Source organism: Pieris napi, chromosome 7 (assembly GCF_905475465.1).
Source record: "Pieris napi chromosome 7, ilPieNapi1.2, whole genome shotgun sequence".
Classification (NCBI taxonomy): domain Eukaryota; kingdom Metazoa; phylum Arthropoda; class Insecta; order Lepidoptera; family Pieridae; genus Pieris; species Pieris napi.
This window is the reverse complement of record NC_062240.1, coordinates 8,525,507-8,552,155: the sequence shown is the minus strand read 5'-3', so window position 1 is coordinate 8,552,155 and position 26,649 is coordinate 8,525,507. Positions and strand designations below refer to the sequence as shown.

At 35.3% G+C, this 26,649-nt stretch overlaps 3 protein-coding genes across 5 annotated transcripts in view; 1 reads left to right on the top strand and 2 right to left on the bottom strand.

The window, feature by feature from the left end:
* LOC125050888 (leucine-rich repeat and calponin homology domain-containing protein) overlaps positions 1-26,649 on the top strand; it is a 56,127-nt gene that overhangs the window by 1,544 nt on the left and 27,934 nt on the right. For all 3 annotated transcript variants that reach the window (XM_047650954.1, XM_047650953.1, XM_047650952.1), the window contains exon 2: positions 14,058-14,202. In XM_047650954.1, coding sequence (XP_047506910.1) covers positions 14,058-14,202 — 145 coding nt within the window. The remainder of the gene's footprint in view (positions 1-14,057; positions 14,203-26,649) is intronic.
* Positions 7,523-9,009, bottom strand: LOC125050890 (cAMP-dependent protein kinase catalytic subunit 1-like). The gene has a single exon (XM_047650955.1). It carries the CDS (start codon positions 8,862-8,864, stop codon positions 7,743-7,745), a length of 1,122 nt encoding a protein of 373 aa, XP_047506911.1. The 5' UTR covers positions 8,865-9,009; the 3' UTR covers positions 7,523-7,742.
* Positions 14,219-15,389, bottom strand: LOC125050891. Its single transcript, XM_047650956.1, has 2 exons — positions 15,136-15,389; positions 14,219-14,967 (listed from the first exon to the last, which is right to left on the bottom strand). The coding sequence occupies exons 1-2, from the start codon at positions 15,320-15,322 to the stop codon at positions 14,435-14,437; spliced, it is 720 nt and encodes a 239-aa protein (XP_047506912.1). The 5' UTR covers positions 15,323-15,389; the 3' UTR covers positions 14,219-14,434.

Here is a 26,649-nt window from a genome sequence, read left to right as displayed (position 1 = left end):
TACCTTTGAATGGTTATATTGATCAGTGATAGGAATTGATTAGAAGTGAATGAAAACGTGACGGGAAACCAAATAATACCTTATTGTAAATAATGTGGTCATACTGTACCTATAAATACAACGAATAAAATCTCTCTTTGGCTATAACCAATATGTTTTGTTATTGTGAGGTTTACTTTTAATTTTTCCCCAGTTAAAACCCTTGTGGTTTATATAAGGATGAAAATTGAAATATTTTTATGTTTATTGCCATAGCAGGTATGTACACCTCAAATGGTACTTGTCATCAAGGACTTAGGGGATTTAGGGGAGATTACCCTTTGTGTCTGATGTTGATACACCTTATGTCAGCATGTTACCTCAAAGAAATACATAGGTTAACAACCTTTTCTTTATTTCTATTAAAAAAACTCTATTTGCTATTTGCATAGTAATGTAATTTAAAAAACCTATTTGTTACCAACGTGAACTTCGATTGCATAAAACGTCTACTATGTTTGAAAACTCTTGCCTGACTTTTAAATAGACTCCGATGTCAAGACGTAGAATCAAAAGAAACTTTATGTTTCCTCTCCTAACAATGTATCATTTTGTTTGTTTTACTTTACAAACTTTGCTCAGCTTTATTGCATTTAACCAAGTTTTCTATACAAAAGCATACAATGCTGGCGACAGGTGCATTAGGCCTCCTACGCACTGGCGACCATGGTCGCCGCGACCTAGCCGCGGCGGCCAGTGAATTCTGGACTTTATATGGCAATCGCTATAGCCCCTACGCACTTAGCGGCCAGCGACCAGCGGCCACCGTTGGCCGCGGCGTCCAATTTGATGCCACGCGACCAGCGACCAATCGTGGCCGTCGAGAACATCACTTCTGTATTAAAATTCATCAGTGCTACCGCATCGGCCGCGGCGACCAGACGTGTAGCTAGCTACAGAGTGATTATTTTACAATGGCCAATTTCGACACGGAAAGGTTCATAATTAAAAAAACATGTTATAAGCAAGCCCTTTTCCTCTCCTTTTCAAAGTCGTAAAGTAGAATACTACTGAACAATAGTTCATAAATTTTTTAAAGTGGCAAAACCTTGGTCAATGAATTATACAGGTTGTTGTGAAAAACGCAACAGTGGTGGTTTAGGGTGATTCAGAATCAAGTCTTGTATAATTCAAATTTACAAAAAAATCCGTTTAGCAGTTTAAGTAAAAAAAAGGCCCTATCACATTATTTTTATTTTTCCTGTACACAATACTCCATTCCGAAACATCCTTTAAAATATATCACGTATTTTTTAAACATTCTGTATTTAAAAAAGAAAAAGCTTACCTTATTGTTATTACTAATTTTTCTTCTGCTGGAATGCATTTCCGATAGTTGTTACCAGTTCCAGTAATTTTTGGTTTTATTGTATCCAGTAACAGGTTAAAAGTATTCGTTGACATTCTCATGTAATTAAAGAATCTCTTCTCATACATTTTTAAATCCAAAAAATAAGTATAATATAATCCTTTAGTCTTTCTCTCGCAAAGTAATGGATGCACCCAAAACTGTCTTTTACGTGAAATCTTCCGTTTTCGTTTTCGTAGTAAATACACAAGCACAGTTAGCGTGATTATCTTCTGCACGTCCATCTTGACACATCCTTGGAAGTCGACTGCAAATTTTTCGGCCGTCCACATGTCGCGCTTGCCTACGCACCGGCGACCATGGCCGCGGCGGCCTGGCCGCGTCTATGGTCGCCAGTGCGTAGGCAGCCTAAACGTGTTCGCCCAACCATGACGATATTCCGGATGTAAGGGGGCGATTGTTCCAGCTACTCATTGCAACCATTGAATAATTTATTTCAAAATAAAATACCTTAAAAACAACCTTTCACCTTTTTTTTTATGGTAATCAAAAACTGATATGTCTTTAGAGGAAATTAAGAAAACTGCGGGTTTAAATCGTCATTGTTCACCTTAGAAGCGAATAATATAATTTGGCTTTTAGATCAAAAAACTATGGCATCAGAAATAATGGTACACGACCCAGGCGCCGTGGAGTTTTTCATTTAGTTGAATCGTTCATTTAAATAAAATAACGTGACACGATGCAGGTATAGCAAACTGGTTTTTTGTTAGGGCGTGGTGTGTGAGAGTGCCGGAAAAAGTAAACAGAGATGTTTATAATGTCTACAATCTAACGTATCTTGCATAACGGCAGTAGATGCTAATTTTATAATCTTAAAGAAACAGATCTCTCGTGGTGTAAGATGTTTATTAACAACTTTTATTGTTAATGAACATCTTACATCACAAATAGATTTATTCTAATAATCTTACTCCAAAAACTAGTAGTGAAAACTGGTTTTTTTATTAAAAAAAATGTTAATCTTTTACGTCACATTACGAAGGTATTATTGTGAATCTACAAGACTTTCTCTTTTAGTTGCATACATATTCAATTCCGTTAACCACCACGAGCTGTTGTACGGAAGTCCGGATTTATTCAACAATATGAGGGTCTGGTTTCAGAAACCCTTTTAATTATGTAGGGCCGTGTAAAAAGTCGTTAGATGTTCCTCATGTATTTTAATAAGGCTGCAAAGCGAAATACACTGAAATTTCCAATTCGCCGCTTCATTGGACAATTTTCTTTGTATCCCTTTAGTAAAATGAAGGGCGTCTATTTTCAATAAATCAATGCTGACGCATGAACATACTTTTGGCGAGGCTAATACAATACCTGCGCAATCAATTTTTATTCAAGTCAGGTCGGTGTGACACTGTGAATACTGATGATGATTACCCTACCGATAAATAATAGAAGTATAAGGCGAGAACAATAGAAAACGATTCCATCCTTTCGTTTTGGTCGGATAGTTAACTCATTGAAATGAAAAAGTATGCAGGCTGTTTTGACTTCCTTTGAGACAGCTCTCCAGGTCCTTTTAAACGTGCAGGGTTGCGTTATGAAGTCACTTATCTTCAAAATGCTTTACAAGACGCCGCGTGTAATTATTTGCAAGTATGTAAGATAACAACGCTATGTTAGTGTTATGTCGTTAAAATTCTTCGTTAAAAAGATCGCGTGAAAGTTTCTAGCACCATTAGAAAACAGTGTTTCACGATTTCTTGCAAAATAGCATGATTCGAAAATTTTGCTTTTCAATAATAAGTTATGGCGCATTAAAACGCTAAGGCAACTCCACTTAGCAAAAGTAATCAGGAATTCTATACAGCTATGTTCAGTCCGTTACAAGATGTGAGTAGGAATTGCTTTACAGTGTAGGAAATTGAATTAGTTCCTGGAGATGAAATTGTATCGTGTTCGTTTGTCGCCCAGGTTAATTTGTTTCTTTGCTACATAATGATAGAAGTAGTCATGACTTTCTTTTGTTTTATTTTAGTAAAAGCTTTATCATAAACACACGTGTTTTGTAAGAATATCATATAAATATCATACGTAAATTGCAAAACTAATCTGACCCAAGTTCTCGTGAGCGTGACTTTAATACACGAACCATTGTAGAAAATAGATATTGGGTGTAGTCATATTCATGAGTGCTATTTGCAATTTATTACGATTTTATTTAGTTTGACATTTGTAATTGATTTTTTTCAGAGCGATAATTAAATGGACCATGGGTCGATTATCAGTTTGATGGATATCAAATGAAATTGAATGATAGCCATAAAGTAGTAAACTTAAAGCTTTATATTACTGTGTGTGTGTGTGTGTATTAAAAATTCACAAAAGTTCTAATACCCTCTCATCTCGACCCTGTACAACTGACTGCATCATGTGGGTGCAACTTCATTGACCCATATTTTACTAACTGCTGAACACGTAAAAGCTTATAGTGCTATGTTTCCACTGCATAATAAAGATAGACTTAGTTGATGTTCTTTTGTTTTTACTTAAATTTCCAAAACCTAGGTGATATTCTAATAATGACGTAGTTTCTGTTGATTCTATTTATTCTCAAATATATCATAAAATTGTGTGCTTTTTACTTGGAATCAAGCAGTATTTTGTTAATATGTGATATTCCCTCCATCTAAAGTTCCACCGATCAGCATTTAACGTGACTATGTGGGCCAATAGGAACGGGAAGTTAGGAACCAGGCCTTTAGACCCAATTAATTATGTGGTTAACGTTTCAATGAGGCTTTCTCCATTGTTCTATAATTGATAATGTCACTGTTAGCTAACTTGAGCTGTGTATTTCGGTTTTGTTACAGTACGTGAGCAGATCATAACTAGACATAGACATATCATTCATTACAAACAAAAACACACACAAAAAAAAAAAAAAGATATAATGATGATTTTTTTTCCTTTTCCCATTCGGTTCGTTTCAAGTATGTAATGCGTGTGTGCTGCGGCTGTAATTGGCCCTGGCTCAGCATTATGCGGAGGAGCAGAATGTTCTACAGCGCTGGTCATTCTGCCAGAGATCACATCAGCTAGTTGCACCTTAGTCGCAAAAAAAAACTAGTTACCAATTCTGTATAACTTTTTTGGAATCCTTTACGGTTGAGTACGTTTCTCGTAGTCTTAGAGTCTTCAACTTTTAAATTTAAAGCACTATCATTGTCAACAGATTCTCACTGACGGCAAGAGCTTGCTTAATTGTCAAAACTTCTGGTGTCAATTTAATCTGTAATGCGTTTAATGTCGTTGTCCTCGCATGAGTGGTCTCTTTGATAAATTTAATGGCCATTAACTAACACATGATTGACTTGTTTTATTAATAGTTATGTTTATGGGTAATGTTTAATTATGGTTTTTATTAAAGTTACGTGAAAAATGCGAATTTTAATTGAAGGTAATTGGAACGCTGGTAGAGCAGTGTTGGCCTAGTGGCTTCAGTGTACGACTCTTCTTGACGTCGTAAGTTCGATCCCCGGCTGTGTACCAATGGACTTTCTTTCTATGTGCGCATTTAACATTTGCTCGAACGGTGAAGGAAACCGACATGTCTTAGACCCAAAAAGTCGACGGCGTGTGTCAGACACTAGAGCCTGATCACCTACTTGCCTATTAGATTTAAAAATGATCATGAAACAGATTCAGAAGGATGACGCCAAGACCTAAAGAAATTGTAGCGCCACTGATTTTAATTTTATTTTAATTGGAACGGTATCACATACTATATTTGAAACTGGGATTAGGTATTGTAGGATCACGAAGTTGTGTTGAATTATCCATACATTGTACATAATTCTAGCGAAGCTTTCATCAAATCTTTATTGAGGAAACGGTTAGCTTCTAGTCTGTCCAGTAATTCAGTGATAATAAATCAAACCCACACAAAGCTGTTCAGTTATGTTGAAAGCTGATTAGAGTGCGTTTGCTGCAATACTTTGATGGCTAATAATTTATACCGCTAAGGGTATTTACATAGAGATCAATGTTCCTACGTAACTTAATATTGCATTTATTGCACCTTTTACTTTTTTTTTAATTACATGAATGATGTCCTGTACGATTGTGTTGATACGAAACATAACAAGTTCGGACAAATATAAAACCGGTGTTTGAAACATTGCTATAATTAAAATAAATAAAAATAAACCAGCGGCATTACGATCTCTAGGTCTTGGCCTCAGATTCTTGTAGCTGTTTCGTGACCATTTTTTTTCTAAATAGGCAAACAGGTGAACTTCTTCACCGTACGAACTAGTGTTAATAGCACACATTGAAAGAAAAGTCCACTAGTGCACAGCCGTGATTCGAATGCAGGAGCTCGGGGATGAGAGGTGCACGCTGTACTAAGCCAACGCTACTAGTAATATAAGTACTAGTTATTAAAATAATTTCATATATTTTGTTGTTCTCGTAGCTGTAATTGCCTTATTCTAATATGAAACGTGTCTTATTATATGCAAAGCTTAAAATGGTTCTAGTTAGTCCCATGATTTAATAGTCACATCATTGAATGTTCCATATTTGATTCTTAATGATAAAAACGTGTGGGAGTCTGAACTCGGCCAGTTGCAAAACGTGAATGGAACATTTACAAAATTATATCGCATAGTTAACTGAAGTCTAGATACTCTAAATAATTGGTCTTCACAATAGTGGAGAGAAACGAATATCATGAAGCAATATTATAGAATTTGTATTTATTATTCTAGATCTTATGAATAAGAAAACTCCAACTTTTAATTAGAGTGCAACAGCTATAGAAAATTCGATTTCTCGTCTTATCTGTCATCTGTTTTTGACATATCAGACACCTGTCTACTAGACTGTATTGTTTTCTTTTGTGCATACACTATCTATATCTTAATATATATAAATTACGTGTCACAATGTTCGTTTCCATACTCCTCCGAAACGGCTCAACCGATTCTTATGAAATTTTTTATGCATATTCAGTAAGTGTTTTTTTTTTATTTTTTAGATTTATTTTTGTTTTTATTGTTTTATTATACAGCATACATAAATACATACAACCCTTAATTTTCACTCCTCTACGATGAACCCCTATTTTTTTTATTATTGTAGATATGTAGTTATTTTTATTGAACTAAAAAAATGTTTCCTAGAAATAATATACATGGCAAAACATTAAACAACGTTTGCCGCTAGAATTCAATAAAAATATTATTGGGTAGCTTTCTGATGTAGGTCTAGTGAATATTTTTGTAAGTAGATCTTTAAAAATGTCTCCGTAAGTGTGTAGTATAAAGTTTCTTTGTCATGTGTTAAGCTAATGGGGACAGGGTTTATAGACTATCAAATTAGGAACAATGGACTTGTTGTTCCAGCAAACAGAGACTTAATGGATTTTCTTGACGTTCCAATAAGATACGGTTTTTTATTACGTGGGCGTAGACCTGCAAGAAGTTACTAATATTTTACTTTGACAATTCGATTGAAACTACTACTTTTATCTGGCCCATTTCTATTCAGATTTGTTACATTAGCCTACTATTGGTTCTTAACTTCGATGTATATTTCGAAATATGTAACGGTCTCTTGATAGATTATAAATTACAGCTACTACCTACAATTAACTTTAATCTCTATGGTATTTGGGTTAGATAAGTATTAGATACGCTTCGTGCTATAGACAAAAATAAATTGCAAATTCGCAATCGTCTCTAGTGGATTGAACAAACAGGCCAGTGGGCTTTAAATTGACACATATTAAATCAATTGTTTGTTCCTCTTTGCGGCTGCTAAAAAAATAACTATGTCGTGTGCTTACAATAGGGCTGTTAATATCTTCCTACTTCTATTGTGGTGTTGCGTACAACTGTATCCCAAGAGAATATTGTTAAGAATAGGAATAGTAATTTACATAATAAAGAAACATTTGTTTCTGTTCTATTATGGTTGTAGTTCCTATTGTTTTTGATTAAATTCTTTAAAAATAATTAAAATTCAATTAGACGTTCTTAATTTTTTTAATAGAACACATATTGTCTTACCTTATGTCATTAAAATTTGTTAATTTTTATTTTGACACCCCTGCTAGTTCTACTTTTAACTTGTGCCCCTTTGCGCCGGCGCATGTGGTGAGGGGAGTTCCGCGCACGTGCTCAATCACACATTCAAATCGGGTACGAACAAAATGACAAATTTGAAGATAAGCACTTATGGAAGAGGATGTATACTTTTGTCAACATTAAATGATGACAACTGTTTTAAGAATATTTATTTTGATAACACTGACACCAATATATTTGAGGAAATACAACAAGCGACTGGTTTATATATGAAGATTGTAGCTTAACAGTTCGCAGAATTAGAAATCTAAAAATTCTGATTCAAAACGACAGTACGAGCCTGGATGCAGCGGCTCATCGTCGTAGTTATCAAAGTTTGTTGAGTCGCCGGGATGCTTACATTTAGGAACATAAGGCGCCGACCAACGACAGTTTAAAATAGCCTCCCACTCAATACCTCTGAACCATCTATGGTTTTTAAAATCCATTACACCATTTTTCATTACACCAAATCGTTTACTTATATCGACTTGTAAAGTATTTCTAATAAGATCTCGTAAATCAGAGTTGAAGCTCGACGGACATCTATATTTTCCAGCTACTATTTTTTCGTATGTCTTCATTGGTTCATTTGCGTAGAAAGGTGGATAGCCAGCATTCATTTCAAACAAAAGAACTCCAAAGGACCACCAGTCAACAGAAAAGCCATAACCTTTGCTCAGAATCAACTCGGGGGCCAAATATTCAGGTGTACCACATAGTGTCCATGTTCTGCCTTGCAAAACCTTGCAAAAACCAAAATCAGTTATTTTAAGATAGCCATTTTTATCGATCATAATATTTTCGGGTTTTAAATCGCGGTAAACTAATTTGCAGAAATGTAAATATTCAAGTGCCAAAACAACTTGGCATGCGTAAAATTTTGCAAGAGGTTCTTCGAATTTGCTCATTTTTCTGAGGTGAGTAAACATTTCTCCGCCGGGTACAAAGGGCATTACGAAATAAATATAACTGTTATCTTTAAAACTTGTCTCCATAGACACTGTAAAGGGAAATCTAATTGCTTCAAGAATACGTTTTTCATATAAGGTGTGATCGACTTGTTTCATCTTTATTATTCTTTCCTTTTCCAACACTTTCATAGCATAATATTTGCTGGAATTGGAATGCCGTACTAAAATTACTCTGCCAAACGCTCCTGTCCCGAGAGTACGAATATGTTCAAGATTACTATAGCTTACGGTTGAATTCGATGTCTTACACCAACGTTCCTGAAATTCAATTAGTAGTTGCTTCAGATACTTTGTATACTGCAGTTGTTGCTGTTCCGTGTACCCATCGCGGACCTCACCCGATGTTGACTGAGATGCGGCTTTAAAAGACATATTCGTATCTTTAAGTACTGTGAAAGTTTTATTCATGATTTACGGTGTGACGTTTTGGACCATCGCCAACTAGAATTCACGATTTGGAATAACGATATTTGCGGGAAATTAAAGTTTGCGAAAATAGCAAGCGGTAATTCTGAGTTCCCTTTGAAATATTTGCAGAGATCGAAAGTACACGAGGGCGTGTAGCGAGGGGTGAATACCCTGGGGTGGTGGAATCAGCTGTGTTTGGGGTGACATGCCATGCCGCGCCGGCCGGTCGCCGTCCCGACTGATGTATTGATCAGGCTACACGTGAAACTTATGGGATGTGGATTCCTAATAATAAACACTTCGCAAATCTATTTTTATTTTAAAGTGTTTAATAAAACAGTGTATGTAAAGTAAAGTAACGAATTGAACTCATGATTACTTCGAGAGTTATAACTTATATCTGTCAGGAACGTATGATTGCGGCGCATTTCTTTTCATATTGTAACTGTCACATCAGTAGGTCGATAGTATAATCATTATTATTGACGATATGCCGTTATCTTTAACAACTGTATGTGCGAATGTAAAGCTGCTCCCATATTCTATAAGGATGCCTGCGTATGACGAGTACTTAATGACGTGGCCGACATTCTTGGAATAATTCAATCTTTATTCATATCATAAACATGAGACTATTATTAATTACTACAGTAATAATAATTATGATGTATAAACTTTTTTAACATTGACAGTCCGTAGTCGCATCAGTTTCAAACGAGTTATAAGTCATATCGAATCAAACTCTAGTTGGTCGCAGCGATCAGAATCCTTCAGCTAACCAGCATTAAAAAAAAAAAATTCGCTACAGAGATTGTTGGACTTTGACAACTTGGAAAAGATTTCCTACAAGAATATCAATTAAGGCAATAGGCTAAAGACATTGCGAGTCATGTCTTGATTGTTCAGATTTAAACGCGATAACCGGTCAAGGTTGTTGAGGCCCGCAGTCCGCAATACAGTTCGAATTGGCTCTTGGCACCACACCAGACTGGCGCATTGATATATCTTGTCTTACTGCAACTACAAATATAACTATTGCATAAAACTGTACAATATGTTAGGGATTTGATTTATCGCTATGACGTTTTGTTTCAAATTGTATCCTGTCTGGATGTGTCATTTTTAAAGATATATATGTTATTTGCATGCAGCGATATAACATGTTTGAATATGTATTTTTAATATTTATTTAAACAAATGTTTAAGTATTTTTGTTCGCTCAATATAGACTTATTCTATTCTAAAAAAAGTGAAGTAAGCTCAAAAATATATATTAAGATAAAGAAGCATAAACTCAAAAATTTCTCTCTTAAATCTGAAAATGAAATGCCCTAGAAGCCATAGACTTCATAATAATTTTATATTAAAAACGCTTCAAAAGAAGTTCATGGATTTTCGTTTTACAAAACTGGGGCAGGATATTCCATAAGGGATTTCTTTGAGGCTGTAATTTCTAAACTGAACGATGGTTTTACTGAACCAAGAATATGAACTAGTAAAAAACAGCCTTTGTCACTAGCGCTAATATTGAAATAGCTTAATTGACGATCCAGTGACCTTTACGCCTAGTTTATTAAAAGCTGCTGAACTATAATAACTAAACACAAATTAAATGCGAAATTTCCGCCATAAATTGATCTATGTCTCAGTTGACAGACTTGTCAAACTTGTAACTAAAGACAAGTTTGCAATCAGTAGTTTTTAAAGGAATAATATTAAGGATCCTTTGAATGGGTAAACGGTGTTACTGATGATGTTCTAGTCAGAAATTATCATCATCACTAATGGCTATACAGCCGCTTGTGGGCATAGCCTCCTCAGTCCTCAAGTATATTTCGCCATCGCAATCTATTTCGTACTTAATGCGTCTTCTTCGAACACCTATTGTTTCTAGGTCCTTGGAAACTCCATCCCACCAGCAGCATCGGTCTATCGGGTCTTCCCGTGACTCCAGGTTGTGAGATCAGTAAGAACCTTGAGGTTCTGTAGTCTGCTATTCTGTGCACATGTCCCAACTACTTGAGCCTGATGCATTTTATGAATTGGACGATTCGCATCGGCAAGGATGTTAAAAAGAAAAAAAATCTGTTTAATTCTAATCACCGTTTCAGCTTGGGTGGATTTGACATCTAAGTTAACGTGTTGATTTGACATATATAAGTTACCGATAAAATTGGTTGATCACAATATATGCAATGGGCGTTAGTCTATTAGAAACTCTGGTAATCCTAAATCGTTCATATTCGCGTCGTACTTAAATATCAGCTGTTGATATTTTTATGCTAACACGTGGCGAGCCGACGGTTATTTTTTCGAGGACGCACGCAAAAATAAGTAGGAACTTGTTCAGAAAATATGGTTGTTTGAATCCAGTTTCGTTTGATTTTTTACGCGTGGAGTTCAAAGATCGCGCTAGTTATAAAATTAATTGCAAAGTATGTCAAGCGTATTAATTTCGTGTACTTCGTAACCAACTATATACCACAGGCATTTAGATTGCTTTGGAGTTAATATTCTAATTTATCAACGCTGCGTTTTGTGTTAGGCAGCCTACGCACTGGCGACCATAGACGCGGCCAGGCCGCCGCGACCATGGTCGCTGGTGCGTAGGCAAGCGCGACATGCGGACATCAAATGTGAAAATCGCGTGGCATCAAATTAGACGCCGCGGCCAACGGTGGCCGCTGGTCGCTGGCCGCTAAGTGCGTAGGGGCTATAGCGATGGCCATATAAAGTCCAGAATTCACTGGCCGCCGCGGCCAGGTCGCGGCGACCATGGTCGCCAGTGCGTAGGCAGCCTTATTCATATTGTTTTTACGGATTATTTTTAAACATATTTTACAAATAGACTAGTTAGTATTTAATGAGTCACCTTGAAGGTCATCGTAATGTCAAAAATAGACTACGATTTAACATTCAAGTTATTATTTTATATGTCATAGCAAATGTGTTATATTTCCTTATTACTAAAGTAGGTTACATGTATTTTAATATCTTTCTAGAGTTCTCTAAAGATCTGAATGTCTTTTATGCAAAAATCCTATATTTAAAAATCTACTTATCATCACATTGTTGTTTTTGTTGCCTTATTTAGCTAACCTTTATGGCACAATGTCAGTCACGTATGGCTGCGTCGTTCTCTCCCCTCGCGTCCTGCCTTTGTCTATATTATCGTCACCTTTATTATAAATAACTTGAGCATATTGAATTTATTCATGCCAATAATTAACCTTTTCAGTGGGTATTATATCTACACATACACTGTACAGTGTTCAATACAGATTTCAAAAGGTTTAAGGGAATTTCAGCTGTTTGATGTGCAATTTAAAATCTTTTTTACGAAGTTTTGAAGCAAGCATTTAGTCGGAATGGATCACATTACATTTCGGCAACAAGTCTTACATATATAGAACTTTAGCATAATTTATTATTCTCACTTAATTCTAGGTAAATTCGACAAACGATTCGCGTACCTACCTAACTCGACTTTCATAATAGCATCAAGAAGCAAGTTTATTACAAAGGCATGAACCAACTTAAATTACTCATTTGAAACTCGTGTAACATTCACGCTTTGCACTCGAAGGCCGTATTAAACTAATACGGGAAGTTGTTTGATTAATTTGTAGCTTTTGAGGAAACTTTAGACTTTAGAGTATAATTGACAATCGTATAAGACGGATTCTTAAGGTTTTGCAATAGTTCAAGTGCTTTACTATAGTAATAGCTATAGCTATATTTTAAGAGGAGATATTTATTCACAATATGAGTTTAATCTTTTAAAGTGTGCTTAAACAAGTTATAAACAAATGTAGTGCATTTGTTTGTAATATCAAACATTTTCTAAGAAACTATAATATTAATTGTTTTAAATGATCTAGTCTAGATGATATTGCCTGTTTTTTAATTTATTGTAACACAAATACGAAAAGAGTTAGGTAGTTGGAAGGTTGAATTTGTGATGATAAAGTTTCAAACATCAAAGCTTCAACTAGTCTAAATAAAGCTATATCGCGTAGTTTATGATTTATAATCTGTATGTTGAGCAAGGAATCAAATTGATGTGGTTCTTACATTATCTAACCGCTAACGTTAAGCGTTCGGTGCCAACGAACCTATCGACTGGTTTGCGTAAGAATAACACGCTTGTTTGTATACAAATCTGCTTTATGGCTAAGATGCTGCATTTGTAGACGTATGGAATCGGAACTTAATGTTATTACTATATTAATTTTTTTTGGATACATAATTATCCTTACCCTAATGGTGTTTAACAACAATAAACAAAATACTATGTTTGTATATGAATTACTACGTATGTCGTATAATAGGTGAAAACCCTAAAATTCCCAAAACCCTAAATTAAAATAAAATAAAACTTCTTAGAAAGACACAAAAAGTTCAAAATTATGTAATTTCACAAGAAACAATTTATAATCAAGGACGTGAAACACAATCAATCACCGTCCGTACCTATCTTTTATCCCCTACAACCTATTATAAAATAAATCAGTGGCGCTACCACCTCGTTAGGTCTTAGCCTCAAATTTCTGAATCTGTTATATTACAACCTATTATAGTCCTTATCATTATCATGTTGCTTTTAAAATCAATAAACGTGTCAAAATATTGCTTAGTACTTTTTTGTTGAGAAAAATGTTTTCCTTTCAGCTTTAACCTTTGAAAGTTTAATTTTAGTAATTATTAGATCTGGTCCTAATTTATTATTGGTAGTAAATTATGGGAATTTTATGACTGGTTATGACTAGTGAGAGCACTTATAAGCCGTTTGTTAAATTGTATTTTGAAAGTACATAGTACATATTTAAAAAAAAAATTAAAATCTTTAGCAGTTTTATGTTGACTTGTTTTTAGTTTAATAAAACCTTAAGTTAAGAATGTGATTCTCGGTCGTAGGTTTAATCCCGTAAAATAAATAAGGGCGCCTTCGCCATGCACTTATGTAACCTTTTTATATAAATAATAAACACTTGGTTGTACGGTAATTAAAAATATCGTGTCTTAGGCCTATCAACGAGTGTCAGACACTAAACGCCTAATGCCAATTTGCTTATAGAAAAGTAATTCATAAATCTATGCTTGTTCCCCATGCCCCATTTCGGTGTTACGGGACTTTAGACGTCATAGATAGACATTTGGTTTAATTACTAATTTATATATTTACTGTTTCAGATTTATCGAAAAATCGGTTTGGGGAATTGCCAGACGAAGTGACCACATATATTTTTTTAGAGAAGTTATTACTGTCACAAAATGTCATAAGGAATATTCCTGATGCTGTTGGAGGTCTTCAGTCACTTACATATTTAGATTTAAGGTAAGTTAAACAATTGTATGAGTAGACTATTTAATGAGACCCTGGTTTGCCTTAATACAAAAATTTACGAATGCTATTAATGATATCTTAATTTGCGCTTAAATTATTGAAGCCTATCTATATAAAGCAATAATATCTTACACAAAATTTATATAACATAAAGTCTGCTCTTAAAGATCTATATATTTTACTAATTATTTATTACTAAACTAGTAGGAATGTTCTTATAAACCTAATGTATGTTAAAGCTACTTTCATTCATTTTCATACTATCTACGTGAAAATTGGTGGCGTTTCTCAGTACTTGCATTAAATCCATTTTGACATTCAATCTATACTCATCGGGTATGGCTTTGATGTGTGGGAGTAAGGATAAAAGGAACATTCTATCTGGATCGTCATCGTCACTCTTGCTCGGCCCTTCTACATTCGCAAAAGCGAATTCAGTAATTGGTTTTGGTGGTGGAGGCTCTACTTTAACATCATTCGTAGCCTGTACATCATCCTCCACAAAGAAATCCACGTCGTCGTCGTCCTCTTCCTCGTCTGAGCTCATTTTGGTCAATTTTATCTTTCTCAGGTGCTTCCAACACTGTTTAGGCGCAGCTTCTTCTGCTTCATTATCGCGACTGGAACGACTTTTCTTTTTCAATATAAAATCTAAGTGACGACAGTAGACGTATGGTTTTCTTGTTCTTCTTGGATTTGTTACGTATTTATGAAAGCAGTCTCGTATGCTCTTCCACTTTTTCTGAAGTTGTAGTTCTGAAAAGAAAATACAGTTTCGTCTAAGTTATAGAAACAAACATAAAATAAGACAGTAAAAAAGCAGTCTAAAGGCTAAATTGTCATGTTATTAAATCATTATACAGAAAAATGCAAAGGAATCGCGTGCGCGTGTATGACGTCATCTATAGTTATCGCTTCGCTCACCTAACTCGCGCATTTCACTCTTTGATACTTTTACGTCCTCGCCTGCAACTTCACGAACGACTTCTAACCACAGCTTGTGACGAGCCGACTTCGACCTGTAGTTGATATTTTCGTTGTCCCAAATGCCTGGTCGTTTTTTTACAGCTTCAATAAGCACCTCAGGTTCATATTCAAACTGCATCATCATAAATGCGAAGCGTGCGGTCCGGTAGTGCGGCTTACGGGCGACTGACGCGCGGGGAGCGCGTAGCTTGTTTCTAAAATGGCGGCCGATTACGCTAGGGTACATATCATTTATGATAATTTTTACTTTTCAAGTGTTACATGTGCTTATTATCTGAAATCGACTCGCGTTAGATCATTATTTATGTTCTATTATTACTCATTAATAGCTAAATTAACGTAAAAAATAATTTTAAATGTGAGGTTGAAACGCTCACAGCGCTTTCATTTTCATGTTATACCAGAGACACACACACACAATCACATAGTCATAAGACATATTTATTATTTTTACTACTTAAATAAAATACATAAATATATTTTTAGTTAACTATGTAATCAAAAATTATTACCTGTAGGAGAATACACAAAAATGACTGAGTAAAGACACAGTTATCTTTATCATTAAAATAGAATATGACATATATAACTGACTACACTTAGGGTCTGTTTCACAATGTATGGATAAAGTACCAAATAGCTATGCAACACATAAATTATTTGGAAGATAAATTGTGCTATTTGACATTCATCGAACTCATAGCTTATGATGGACTTTATGTGACGAATAGCGCTATCTGACAGTCGTGAAACGCAACAATAGTGTTTATCCTACCAATAAGTAATAAATAGCTAATTTGGAACTTATGTAGAACTTATCCGTACATTGTGAAACAGACCCTAACTAAAGTCGTGTCATTTGTAGTATTAAAAATATTCTGTCCCCGAATGATAAAACGTGTGGTGATATAGGCGTCTATCGACTAGACGGCCAAGACGCGCTCGGGCGCGCGGCTCCGGGACGGGGGAGCGAGGTTTTAACCGCCTGCCGCATACACCTAACGTGACTTAATATTATTTTAAAATATTGTTAACATTCATACAGAGACTCTATAGTGCTATTTTTCTATAATATATATGAATTTCTATTTAATTTTTACTGTACTATTTATATGATACTAAAATAAAAATTCCAGTGGCTTGGCAGCTTACTATAGTAACATTGCTAGTTCTATTAAAAGTAATGTATTCGTACAATGAATAGACAACATTCTTATTAAAAATTTGAATTATTTATTAAGCTTAAGTAAGTTAAAGTTACGTTACAAATCTCTCGCTTAACTTCTTGTTTTGACTTTAGAGGGTAAACTAATGTTTACAGCAATTTGGCAGCACTACAGTGCCTAAGCTTCAATGTGCCTGATGGGTACGGCAGAAGGTGACATCGTCCGCCGTTACTTTATGTACCCACGGCTAGGACTAACCTTCTAAAAAGGGCACATATTATGATTCGTTGTATTACATAATACATTAGTCAACGAATAATACAGGCGGACCTTTTTGGTTGTACTTACCTTGAGTGAACCGACAAAAGTTCAGTCTTTGTGCCTATCGTAATTAGTTCATTTTTAGGTTTACGTTGTTTTTTATAATTAATTGTTAGTTTTTATTTCGTGTGTGCCTTTTTTTGTTTTAAATTCTTATTGATTTAGGGTCACATGTTAGAGCATGATTTTTTTTGTATTCAAATAAATAAAACAAAAAAAATAAAGATTACAAATGTTGCTTATCGCATATAACCTCATATCCATATTGTTATTATATTAGATCGATAACGAACTTTCAATGCGGATTGCGGTTATTATATATATTGTGTTATAAAAAACGGCTAAAGCCAAAAAGGAACTAGACAAAAAACGGCGCAAGGCGATCCGACGTTAAAAAAAGCAGTGACAAAAACGCTGCAACTGTCTCGGCTCTGTTCTATCTCATGTCTAATAAATAATCATAATATGCCGGTTTCCCTACGAATTACGCACAAAGTCCATTGGTGCACAGCCGTGATTGGAACACACGATCTCAGGGTCGTGCACTAGGTTAATAAAACTTATAATACATTTTATGAAAAGCGAACACTTTGGTAATATTAGGTTTCCTTTATTTCCTTACCTTGTACGGATTCTGGACTTCCCCTTGACCACACAAGCGATGGGTTTGTCGTGTTAGAACCATGACAGAATGACGTATAATATTTTTTATTAATCTGACGTTTTCCGTCAGTTTTACGAAGTAGTTTATATAAGACGCTCAATCGTATATTTTATAAAGGTAGTACATATTACTCTATTAAGTAATTAGTCCGGTTTGTGTTGTTTTGTATGTGATTATATCGACATATGACGCCATTTCGATAGACTATAAATAGAACAAGAGCTTCCAAAAGATGTTGCCATTTAACAAAATCTCTCTTATTAGGGTAATAATCATTTTAAACAATTTATTACAAATACTGTCAATCCATACAGACCTAAGAAGATAATTTATTTTAAAATTATTTAAGTATTAATTGTATTCGTATGAATATGATTGGACCTGAAGAACTGTGCTGGGCTAGTTTAGTAATTGTGTAAGCGTTAATATCGAACTAGTCTGGCGCTCCTTTTGTGTCAAATTGTATTTTATGTAGGAAATTGTACGTCGAATGTCCTAAGGATACCGGTGTTCCGATAGAAATATCTATCAACAGTTATGCATACTCCAAACATTACTCTTACCGCATGTTTACGTTCAAGCCAATTTTTTGACATACAGTAGTCATACTTACTTACTATATATATACTTATTTACATAGCTAAGACTCAGACTCATAGAGTCTAGAGAGACGTATGACTCCGGTATCTTTGTTTATGGGACAGGAGTCTAACGAGCCGGCGAATCACTAGTTTTAGCGCTGCACGTGGAACCCGCAACACCAGGAGGTTCGCAAGTGCGTTGCCGGCATTTAAGGTATGTTCTTAAGTCGTAACGGTTCGGAAATATCTGGTATGACAGCTGGTTCCATAGTGGTGGTGCGCGGTAAGAAGTGTCTTATAAAGCGCTCTGTAGTGGAAAGCCAGACGTCAAGATGGTACGGGTGGAATTTTGCATGCTGTTTTGTTGTCCAATGATGCAATTAATGTTATAATGTAATACATTTTTAAGCTGTCTGCCCACTATTCCGTAGCATACCATGACCGTACTAGGACCGTTTCAGACAAAAAACTATTCTTTGTATTGAAGGAAGAAGTATGAGACTATGCCCACTAGACCGTTCCGTCACCGGCCGACACCGTAGCGTGCCATGCACGGGCCGTCAACTATTCGTCGGAGGGAATATTTTGCCGGTGCGGACACGCTACGTGCATGGCACGGGACGTTGCCAGACCGGTGACTGAGCGGGGAGTATGACCGTTACAAACCCGTTTTAAATGTGTTAAATTTGAATGTTCACATTCGGAAGTACTGAAAAAACTTTTCTCCGTCATCAACTAAGTGCCTGAATAATGTCCAATATTAACACTGATATTTGTACGAGAATGAACCGATGCCTTACGAGTGTATTGAAAAGATTTCTGCCGTGTCACATACGGGCATCATACAGATTAAATACGGGTTACATACGGGTTGTAAACGGGTTCAGAACGCTGTCGGCCCGCTTCAGTGGGCGAAATAGAGCGTACCGGATTGCTTTCCGTGCTGGATACGTTCCTAGCACGGTCATGGTATGCTACGGGATAGTGGGCAGACACCTTTAACGTCCAGGAGTATTTAGCGCTAATTCTCGTGTCTAAATTGTACCTTAGGTAATTGAATTGGCATAAACTTGACTATTGCAAATCTGAGATTGCGAATAATACGGAGTCAATGACACGGAACATATGGTTAATCTCATTCATTACGATTATTCAATGCTTTATTGTTTTAGATTGAAGCTTAATTAAGCTTTCAAAGAGAGATTCTACTGTGTTATTGTATAACGTGTAAATGTTTTATTGCAGTCAGAAATATTAGGGTTATTTTTTAATTATTACATAATTCATTCTTGATCTTGGTGGGTTTGTATCTGGTTATTCCGATGTAAAGAAAGACTATATTGTTTTATATTAACTAATATATAAAAACTTAATACAACGCCTATTCGAACATTCAAAAATATTTAACAATTCCACTTGGTTCCTTCAAGATAAGAGCGTACCAATTCTTAAAAAGGCTGGCAACGCACTCGCGAGCCTTCTGGCATTGAGCGGTATCGCTTAACATCAGGAGAGCCTCCTGTTCGTATAAAAAACCTTTAGTTAAAATAGTAAAAAAATTCTTTAGAAAAATACTCTTATATAATTTTCTAGGGTCACTTTCTAGGCTGACTTTTTGAAAATTATGGTATTTGGTTAATGCAACGCAACTACCACAGCCCACATTAGATTGACAGATAAACATTTATTAGATTTAAATGTTGCCATATTAACGCCATCTATTGACGCGAAGACGCAAAAACACTTTTAAAGAAACGCCGCTAAAAGAAATTTAAATTCGTGATTATTTTTATAAGTATGCGTCTTTCAAAGGCCACATCAATTTCATTGTCCTGGTTAAAGCTATTTTAAAACGTATAGAAAATTCAAAAAGTTTGTGTTATCATGAACATCTGTTAATTGGGTACAGTAATAAATTTATTTTTAACTTTAGACTATTTGAGCACTATAACGAAACCATTGAGTCACCCCACGCTGATTCTGTTAATATTGCAAACACTTGTATTGTATAGTTAAGATTTTATTATGATTAAATGAAGCGATAACCGTCCAGTTCACGTTCTATGGGCGATGTACTGTTCACAGAAAGATTACAGGCAATAAAATTTTTGTGTAAGAAGTTCCCGATGGGGCAAGGGGCGACATAGCGCCTTTGTTGCATTGATAAATTGTCTTTTTAGGAAAGTAGGTCAGCCTTTAGGACATACCGGTTTCCTGACAATGTGCAAGAATGAGCAACTTTTAATTGACCACTCGGATAGAAAAATTCGTAGTCCAATCGAAATGGACCTCTAAGGTAAAAATATGCTTATGGCAAATTGCCTTGTAAGTTCTGCTGGACTGGGACTGGGGTTAGAATCTAAAGCTGCTAAGAATCTAGACTGCCTTGGTAACCTGCCCTGATACTCTATTGAAAGATACAGAGTAACGACGCGAAGTGCGTCATGTCCTGTTTGGACTTGAAACACTTTTTACTAATAACAATCAATGGAAAAAACATTTATTAACATTTATTAAAATTTATTTATACTATGATTAAAGGAAATAAAATATATGTGTGCATTGATTAGAAGGCAATATCTGCCAATAGAAAGCTGCATCTCGGGAGGTAAATTATAGATTACACAGTCATAATAAACTAAATAACCGTGAAAGTAGGAATTGTATATGGAAAGATTACATATAGATATATAAAGTAACAACCCTTTTAGCTCTGGGCTTCAGAACTCAGTATGTTCCATGTTCATCTGTCAGAGGTAGTATATAAGTAGGTTATCCGACTCCTATGCTTGACACACGCCGTCGACTTTTTGGGTCTATTGCAAGCCGGTGGCCTCACGTTGTTTTCCATCACCGTTCGAGCTAATTTTAAAATCGGCTTTAAACGTAAATATATTTTTGACCTACTAAGGGAATTAGAAGCTACCACCTAAGAATTTGTACGACATTGTATTTAGCACTATTATGTATTAACCCAATTAAAGTATAATTAGTTATGTGAAAATGAATAATTAATTGATATTAGTATGTACAAGCTAATAAGTGTAACGAGAATACATTATATCGATTGCAAAGTGAATACACACCTTAATATACTAATTGATTAGTACAGACACGCGAAATGCAAATTTTCATGTTTTAATGTTCCTGTAATAAACACTTGTATAGGTCATATAAGAAAAATATTAGTTAATTATTAGTTAGTTAGTTAAATAATAGATTACCTACTTACTCCGCTGACTCTGCGACCCAAATTGCATTATTCAAAATTTGTTATAAAAAGGTTTAGGTTTTATGTTTTATTTATATTATGTAAAGTATTAGTATTCAGTTACTGTAGGAATAGAAAATAAGGAAATAAATACTTATAATTTTTCCACAGTACGCGTGGTAACAATTTTTTAATTTAATTTTAATTAGTGACCAATATTCGAATGCGTTAAAATAAAACGTTAATTAATGTTATTTGTAAAATAGACACACCTTTGTATTCGTAACGTAACACGTATTATCAACGTATGTAGGACGTTAACGACAAAGATGAGCCGACGAGGTTAATGACCCTAGATGTCATGGTCTCTATGCCATATATACTTCCTTATACAAAGGAATTTTTATATCACTATTTTTGTTGCATAATGTCTCCATATAATTCCATATTTTACTTTGATCAGTTCTCATTATAAACATTGAAGAGACATATTTATAGAGTAATGTAAATACGAATCCTGTTTATGATATGAAAAGACGTGATTAAAAGATTTTATCAGATGAAGCATCCAAAGAATTACATCACTTGCAGTCAAATTATTATTTTTGTTCAATATAATAGTTCCAAAAGCGGGCAGTCTGTTGGCCTATGGCTTCACCGTGCGACTCTCATTGTAGAGGTCGTCAGTTCGATCCCCCTATCCCCGGCTGTGCACCAATGGACTTTCTTACAATGAAGGAAAACATCATGAGGCTTGCCTTAGACCCAAAAAGGCCCAATCGACGGCGTGTGTACAAGAGGCTGTTCACCTACTTACCTATTAGACAAATGATCATGAACCAGATACAGAAATCTGAGGCCCAGACCTAAGAAGTTTGTAGCGCCACTGGTTTATTTTAAATTTTTAATAGTTTCAAAGTATTTAAGATATAAATAAGTAATAGATAATGATATTTAGGTTGACTTTACGATTCGTAGGAAATTACGGCTCACGTAAATTGAGTATGAATTTGTGTGTAGGTATCTGCCCTTACAATGAATGCTCTTTGTTACTGCACTTGTAAACAGTCAACCGGTAAATGTGTGACCCGTTGTTGGCCTGATTAAGTACTAATAGGTAGTAAGTGCATACTATTGATAGATGTCTAGCTGTAAAGATGTTTTTCATTAAAATGTACTGTAACTAGAACCTCGTGTGATTCAAATATAACTTCAAATTGACGGGATCTATATAAAAGTGTATTCTTTACCAGTTAGAAAGGACAAAATAATTAAAAAATAATTATACAGATCTGGACAGACGTTTGGCCACAATCCCAGCTGATGATAAGTGAGATGTGGCCTATTGAAGGATTCAATCGCCTCTAAAAGATTTATTATATGATAAGAATTAAAATTTAATATATAAATTTGATGTGGTCTATGTAACTCGAAATGCACTCGAATACACCTGATGAAGAAATACAGCAGACATTGAACACCCAAATAACACCAATATTTCAGTTCATACGATGCGTAGCCAGAACAATAGTAACGAACTATCAAAACACCATTACCGCTCACGATGTTGGCAAAACATAGCAATAAAGCGACATAATGCGATGCGCGTGCGCATGGATGCGTGCGCGTATACCATGACGCCAATGGGTTTTACATTACTCAGTGTAAAAATACAATAAAAATACTGTTCTATAGTTTCTCGCTTATGCAATAAGGGCTACAAATTGTCAGAGGCATTTTTGTTCGATTTAAAATGTATCATTCAAGCTATATTTATTTAATGCGTTTTGCTATTAAAACTATTTCTTAGAATTTATTTGCTATACTTTAAACGATTTTCAGAGATGGTCTGATCAGGTCAAAGACTTATTAGGTCAAAGACAAAAGAAGCGCAGGAGGAAAATTATTTTCGCCAGAAACAACAGACTACGATAGGTACTTAGATGAGATACCGACCCAAAAAAAGAGAAAGCGATTTTACGTATAATGAATTTATTGAATAGTTATAAAACAATAAAACACGAGTTAAAAAGGTTACAAGTAATGTTTCAAGGGCACTGTGCCGCTAACCCATAGTCTTTGTAACCGTGATCATTGTGATAAAGTAGTTCACGCGTGGCATTTACAATGACAGGTTTGCGCAACTACCGAATTGTACGCTTTTTTCTCTTGTCTATGAAAGCGTCATGTCGGATGTTCTGTATAATGGTAAGTGGTTAAACGACATTGCGTTTTGACGTTAATACGCTAATGTAAACAGTACGAAATTTATAACAGTATTAATAATTGGGTAATTGATGATTTTTTAAATTAATATTAGATATGTGGAGGAAGGATGGTGAACAGTTACTCCATCATAAAAAGAGGATCCTCGATCAGTCAGCTGACTGGCTGGAGGCCCCAATAGCTAAGGTCGAGAGGTCATATTTTCGTATATGATGACATGGAAGTGTAGCTTTGTATACAGGCTCAATTGGGTTAATTCCATCGTAAGGAAGCGTTCAAGTATTACGTAACGAATTTGGGGGGGGGGGGGGGGGGCATTTTGTAAAACGTTACGATGCGGAGTGGGGATTGAATTACAAGTTATTGTTAATACATATTATTTTCGACTTACACCACATAATAGTAACTGAAGAGGCACTAGGTGGTCACGAAACGTTTTACTATACTTGGGTACAGTACTGTACTTGGGTACTGAAAAACGTTACGGCGAGTTACATGGGGGAGGGGGGGTCAATAATCTCCAAAAATTGCGTTACGTAATACTTGAACGCTCCCTAAGGCGTTGGAGCCTTTCATGTCAAGCTAAGAATATTTTTTCAATTCACACTCAAAACTAAACATTCCATATTTATGTTTGTAATGGTATAAAAAAATCATACAACAAATGCTCATTAAATACAACGGGTATTCAAAGCTGATCGTCAAATTCAAGATTCGACCTAAAACCGCATCTTAGAATTAAAACAAAACTATTACTGAATTAAATAACGTTAAGGGATTAACGTTAACGTTTTAATCAAAAGTACCTTCCCATAACCGACGAGCATGCATGGTGAATGTCATGAAAGTGGATGAAGCGAGAGAGGTATATCAATCAGTACGTAAGCAAGTAGAGATCCGCGGTCTATGCCTACCCCTTCGAGAAATAAGCGTGAGTGTATAGATAGATATATAACCTCTAGAGATTAGGCATTTATATAAGAAATGAGGAATTGTTAATTGTTGTTAAGTGGCTTTCATATCGACACGCGAATAAGTGTAATTATGATAATCACGATGTAACGAACTCTTGCGCAAGTTTAGTAAGAGTAAAAAGTTGTTTACATCCGTTGTATTGTTCCGTTATCGAATCACTTTCGTAGTTTTGTATTTGTCTCTTCTCACTCGCTGTTTTTCTCTGTATGTATCTCGCACTGCATTGGGACAATTTTGGGTGTACGCCAATCGGTTTGTACGATAGCTTTTAATTTTGTCAAACTCATTGTAAAGCTACTACTTATAACAAAATCAAACCATAGAATGATCCTATTTCTAGATCCCATATATAGATGAAGCCGATAATTTTTACATATGTATATATATTTTCTTCAGCGTACGACTATCATCCCTGAGGTCGTATGTTCTTGCCTTGGTTGTGCACCAATTGACTTTCTGCCTGTGCCGCTAGTACGGTGAAGAAAAACATCGTGAATAATCTGACATGTCCCAAAGATCCATCTATTTTTGTATAAAATAGAAACTATTAAAGAAATTCCGGGTCCAATATGACACCTATATTTTGTTGTAGCGCTACTGGATTATTAGTATATATTTTCATATCTTAATTATGGACCCAGTTCCCCTTGTGAAAACTAAATTATTGTTATGACCTTGAAACACCCAACAGGAACGGGATTATGATTTGCACTAGGGGACAAATAGACGTTGAGGGTCGGCGATACTTTCTAATTTTTCTAATAAAATTATTCATAATAACTGGACTTGTAACATTGCGTCTCTGACAACTTATGCAATAAAGTAGCAGAGACGCAATGTTATTAGTCTATTTAGTATTAGCTACAGTTCAAAATTGAATTATCGAAACGTATTGGAGCGTGAGGTAGACAAATTATGAGACGATTTTGGCTTATGTGCCTAATTTTTTTACTGGTCACTATAGTAGGGATTTTACACTGTATAGTTCAAAATTATACATTTATGAAAAGTCTATTAGTACGCTAGCAGTTTAGGAAAATTGCCAAGCTAGTATATATTAAAAACGACTCGTTATTATTACGCCTAACATTTTAAATGTGTTGTTAATATGTAGTCACCTAAAATGATTATAGTAAGTAATAAGCAAGTAAGTACATAATACATTTTCGCCTGTTCCGGGCTTTATTTAGCGTAGTTAAGACGAAATTACTAATTTTAAACGCGTAGGCGTATGATTGCATCTGTATATTTAGGTAGACTGTCTACTATTCGCGAGAATTCTTAGCTAATTATAAAGATAACGTCTGTAGAACGGTTTGAGGGATTTGTCTTTTACTAACAAATTCGTGTACCCAGGCATCCAATTATCTCAATTGTCCCTCCTTTCAAAAGAATCCTTTCCAGATTGATCATTCTAATAAACGAGCAAAGTCTGGATATCCATAGTTGTAGGGGGGTGCGACATAAAAAGTGTCAAAGTCAACAAATCGAGAAACTTCCAGCGCTCCCTGTCCTGTGGTTACCTCATGGCAATTTGTCTTTCAGTTGCAGCAGGTCCTACTCTGGTATTTCCGAACCAATTAGACTTAGGCTCCTTCAAGAGAAGATGGTACCAATTCCAAAAAGTCCGGCAACGCACTTACTTGGGCATTAATTAGTGTCCAAGGGCGGCAGTATTACTTAGTTACCTTCACCGCCCGATCTTAGCCCATGGGGGCCGTTCAAGCATAACGTATCTGCTTACGTCACGTACGTTATCCCCTCCACCCCTCTTGTCAGCAAAAGTAAGCAAAGCTCTCAAAAATTATAGTACATAATTTTATATTGTTTTATATTGTTTTTGTAGGAATCCTCGAAAATGCAGTTCGTTTTCAAGCATAGACAATGTGTAGTGTAGAAAATCAAAGACCCCCCCCCCCCCGCACTATAGTGCTTACGTAATAATGAAGAAATAAATAATATCAGTATTTTTATATTGTTTCATTGACTTTGGTAGGTAATGGTGCATATGCCAGCTACAGCTACCTGACATAATAAAAGTCATTATATTGAGTACAAGACCCGAGTGATATTGCCCTCAGTAATTATCTGTACATTTTAATGAGCGCATATAGTGTGTAACTTGCGAAGCGAGTAGCAAGGGTTTTCATGTATTTATAAAGTATGTGATATAATATAATTCTTGTATATATAGGCCCTTAGAGTGTTTGTTGGACGGTCGAAAAAGATTTTATGGTTAAATCTGAAATTAAAAGATATAATACCTACATGTAAATTGGTTGTGGTTCTGAAGTCAATGGGTAGTAA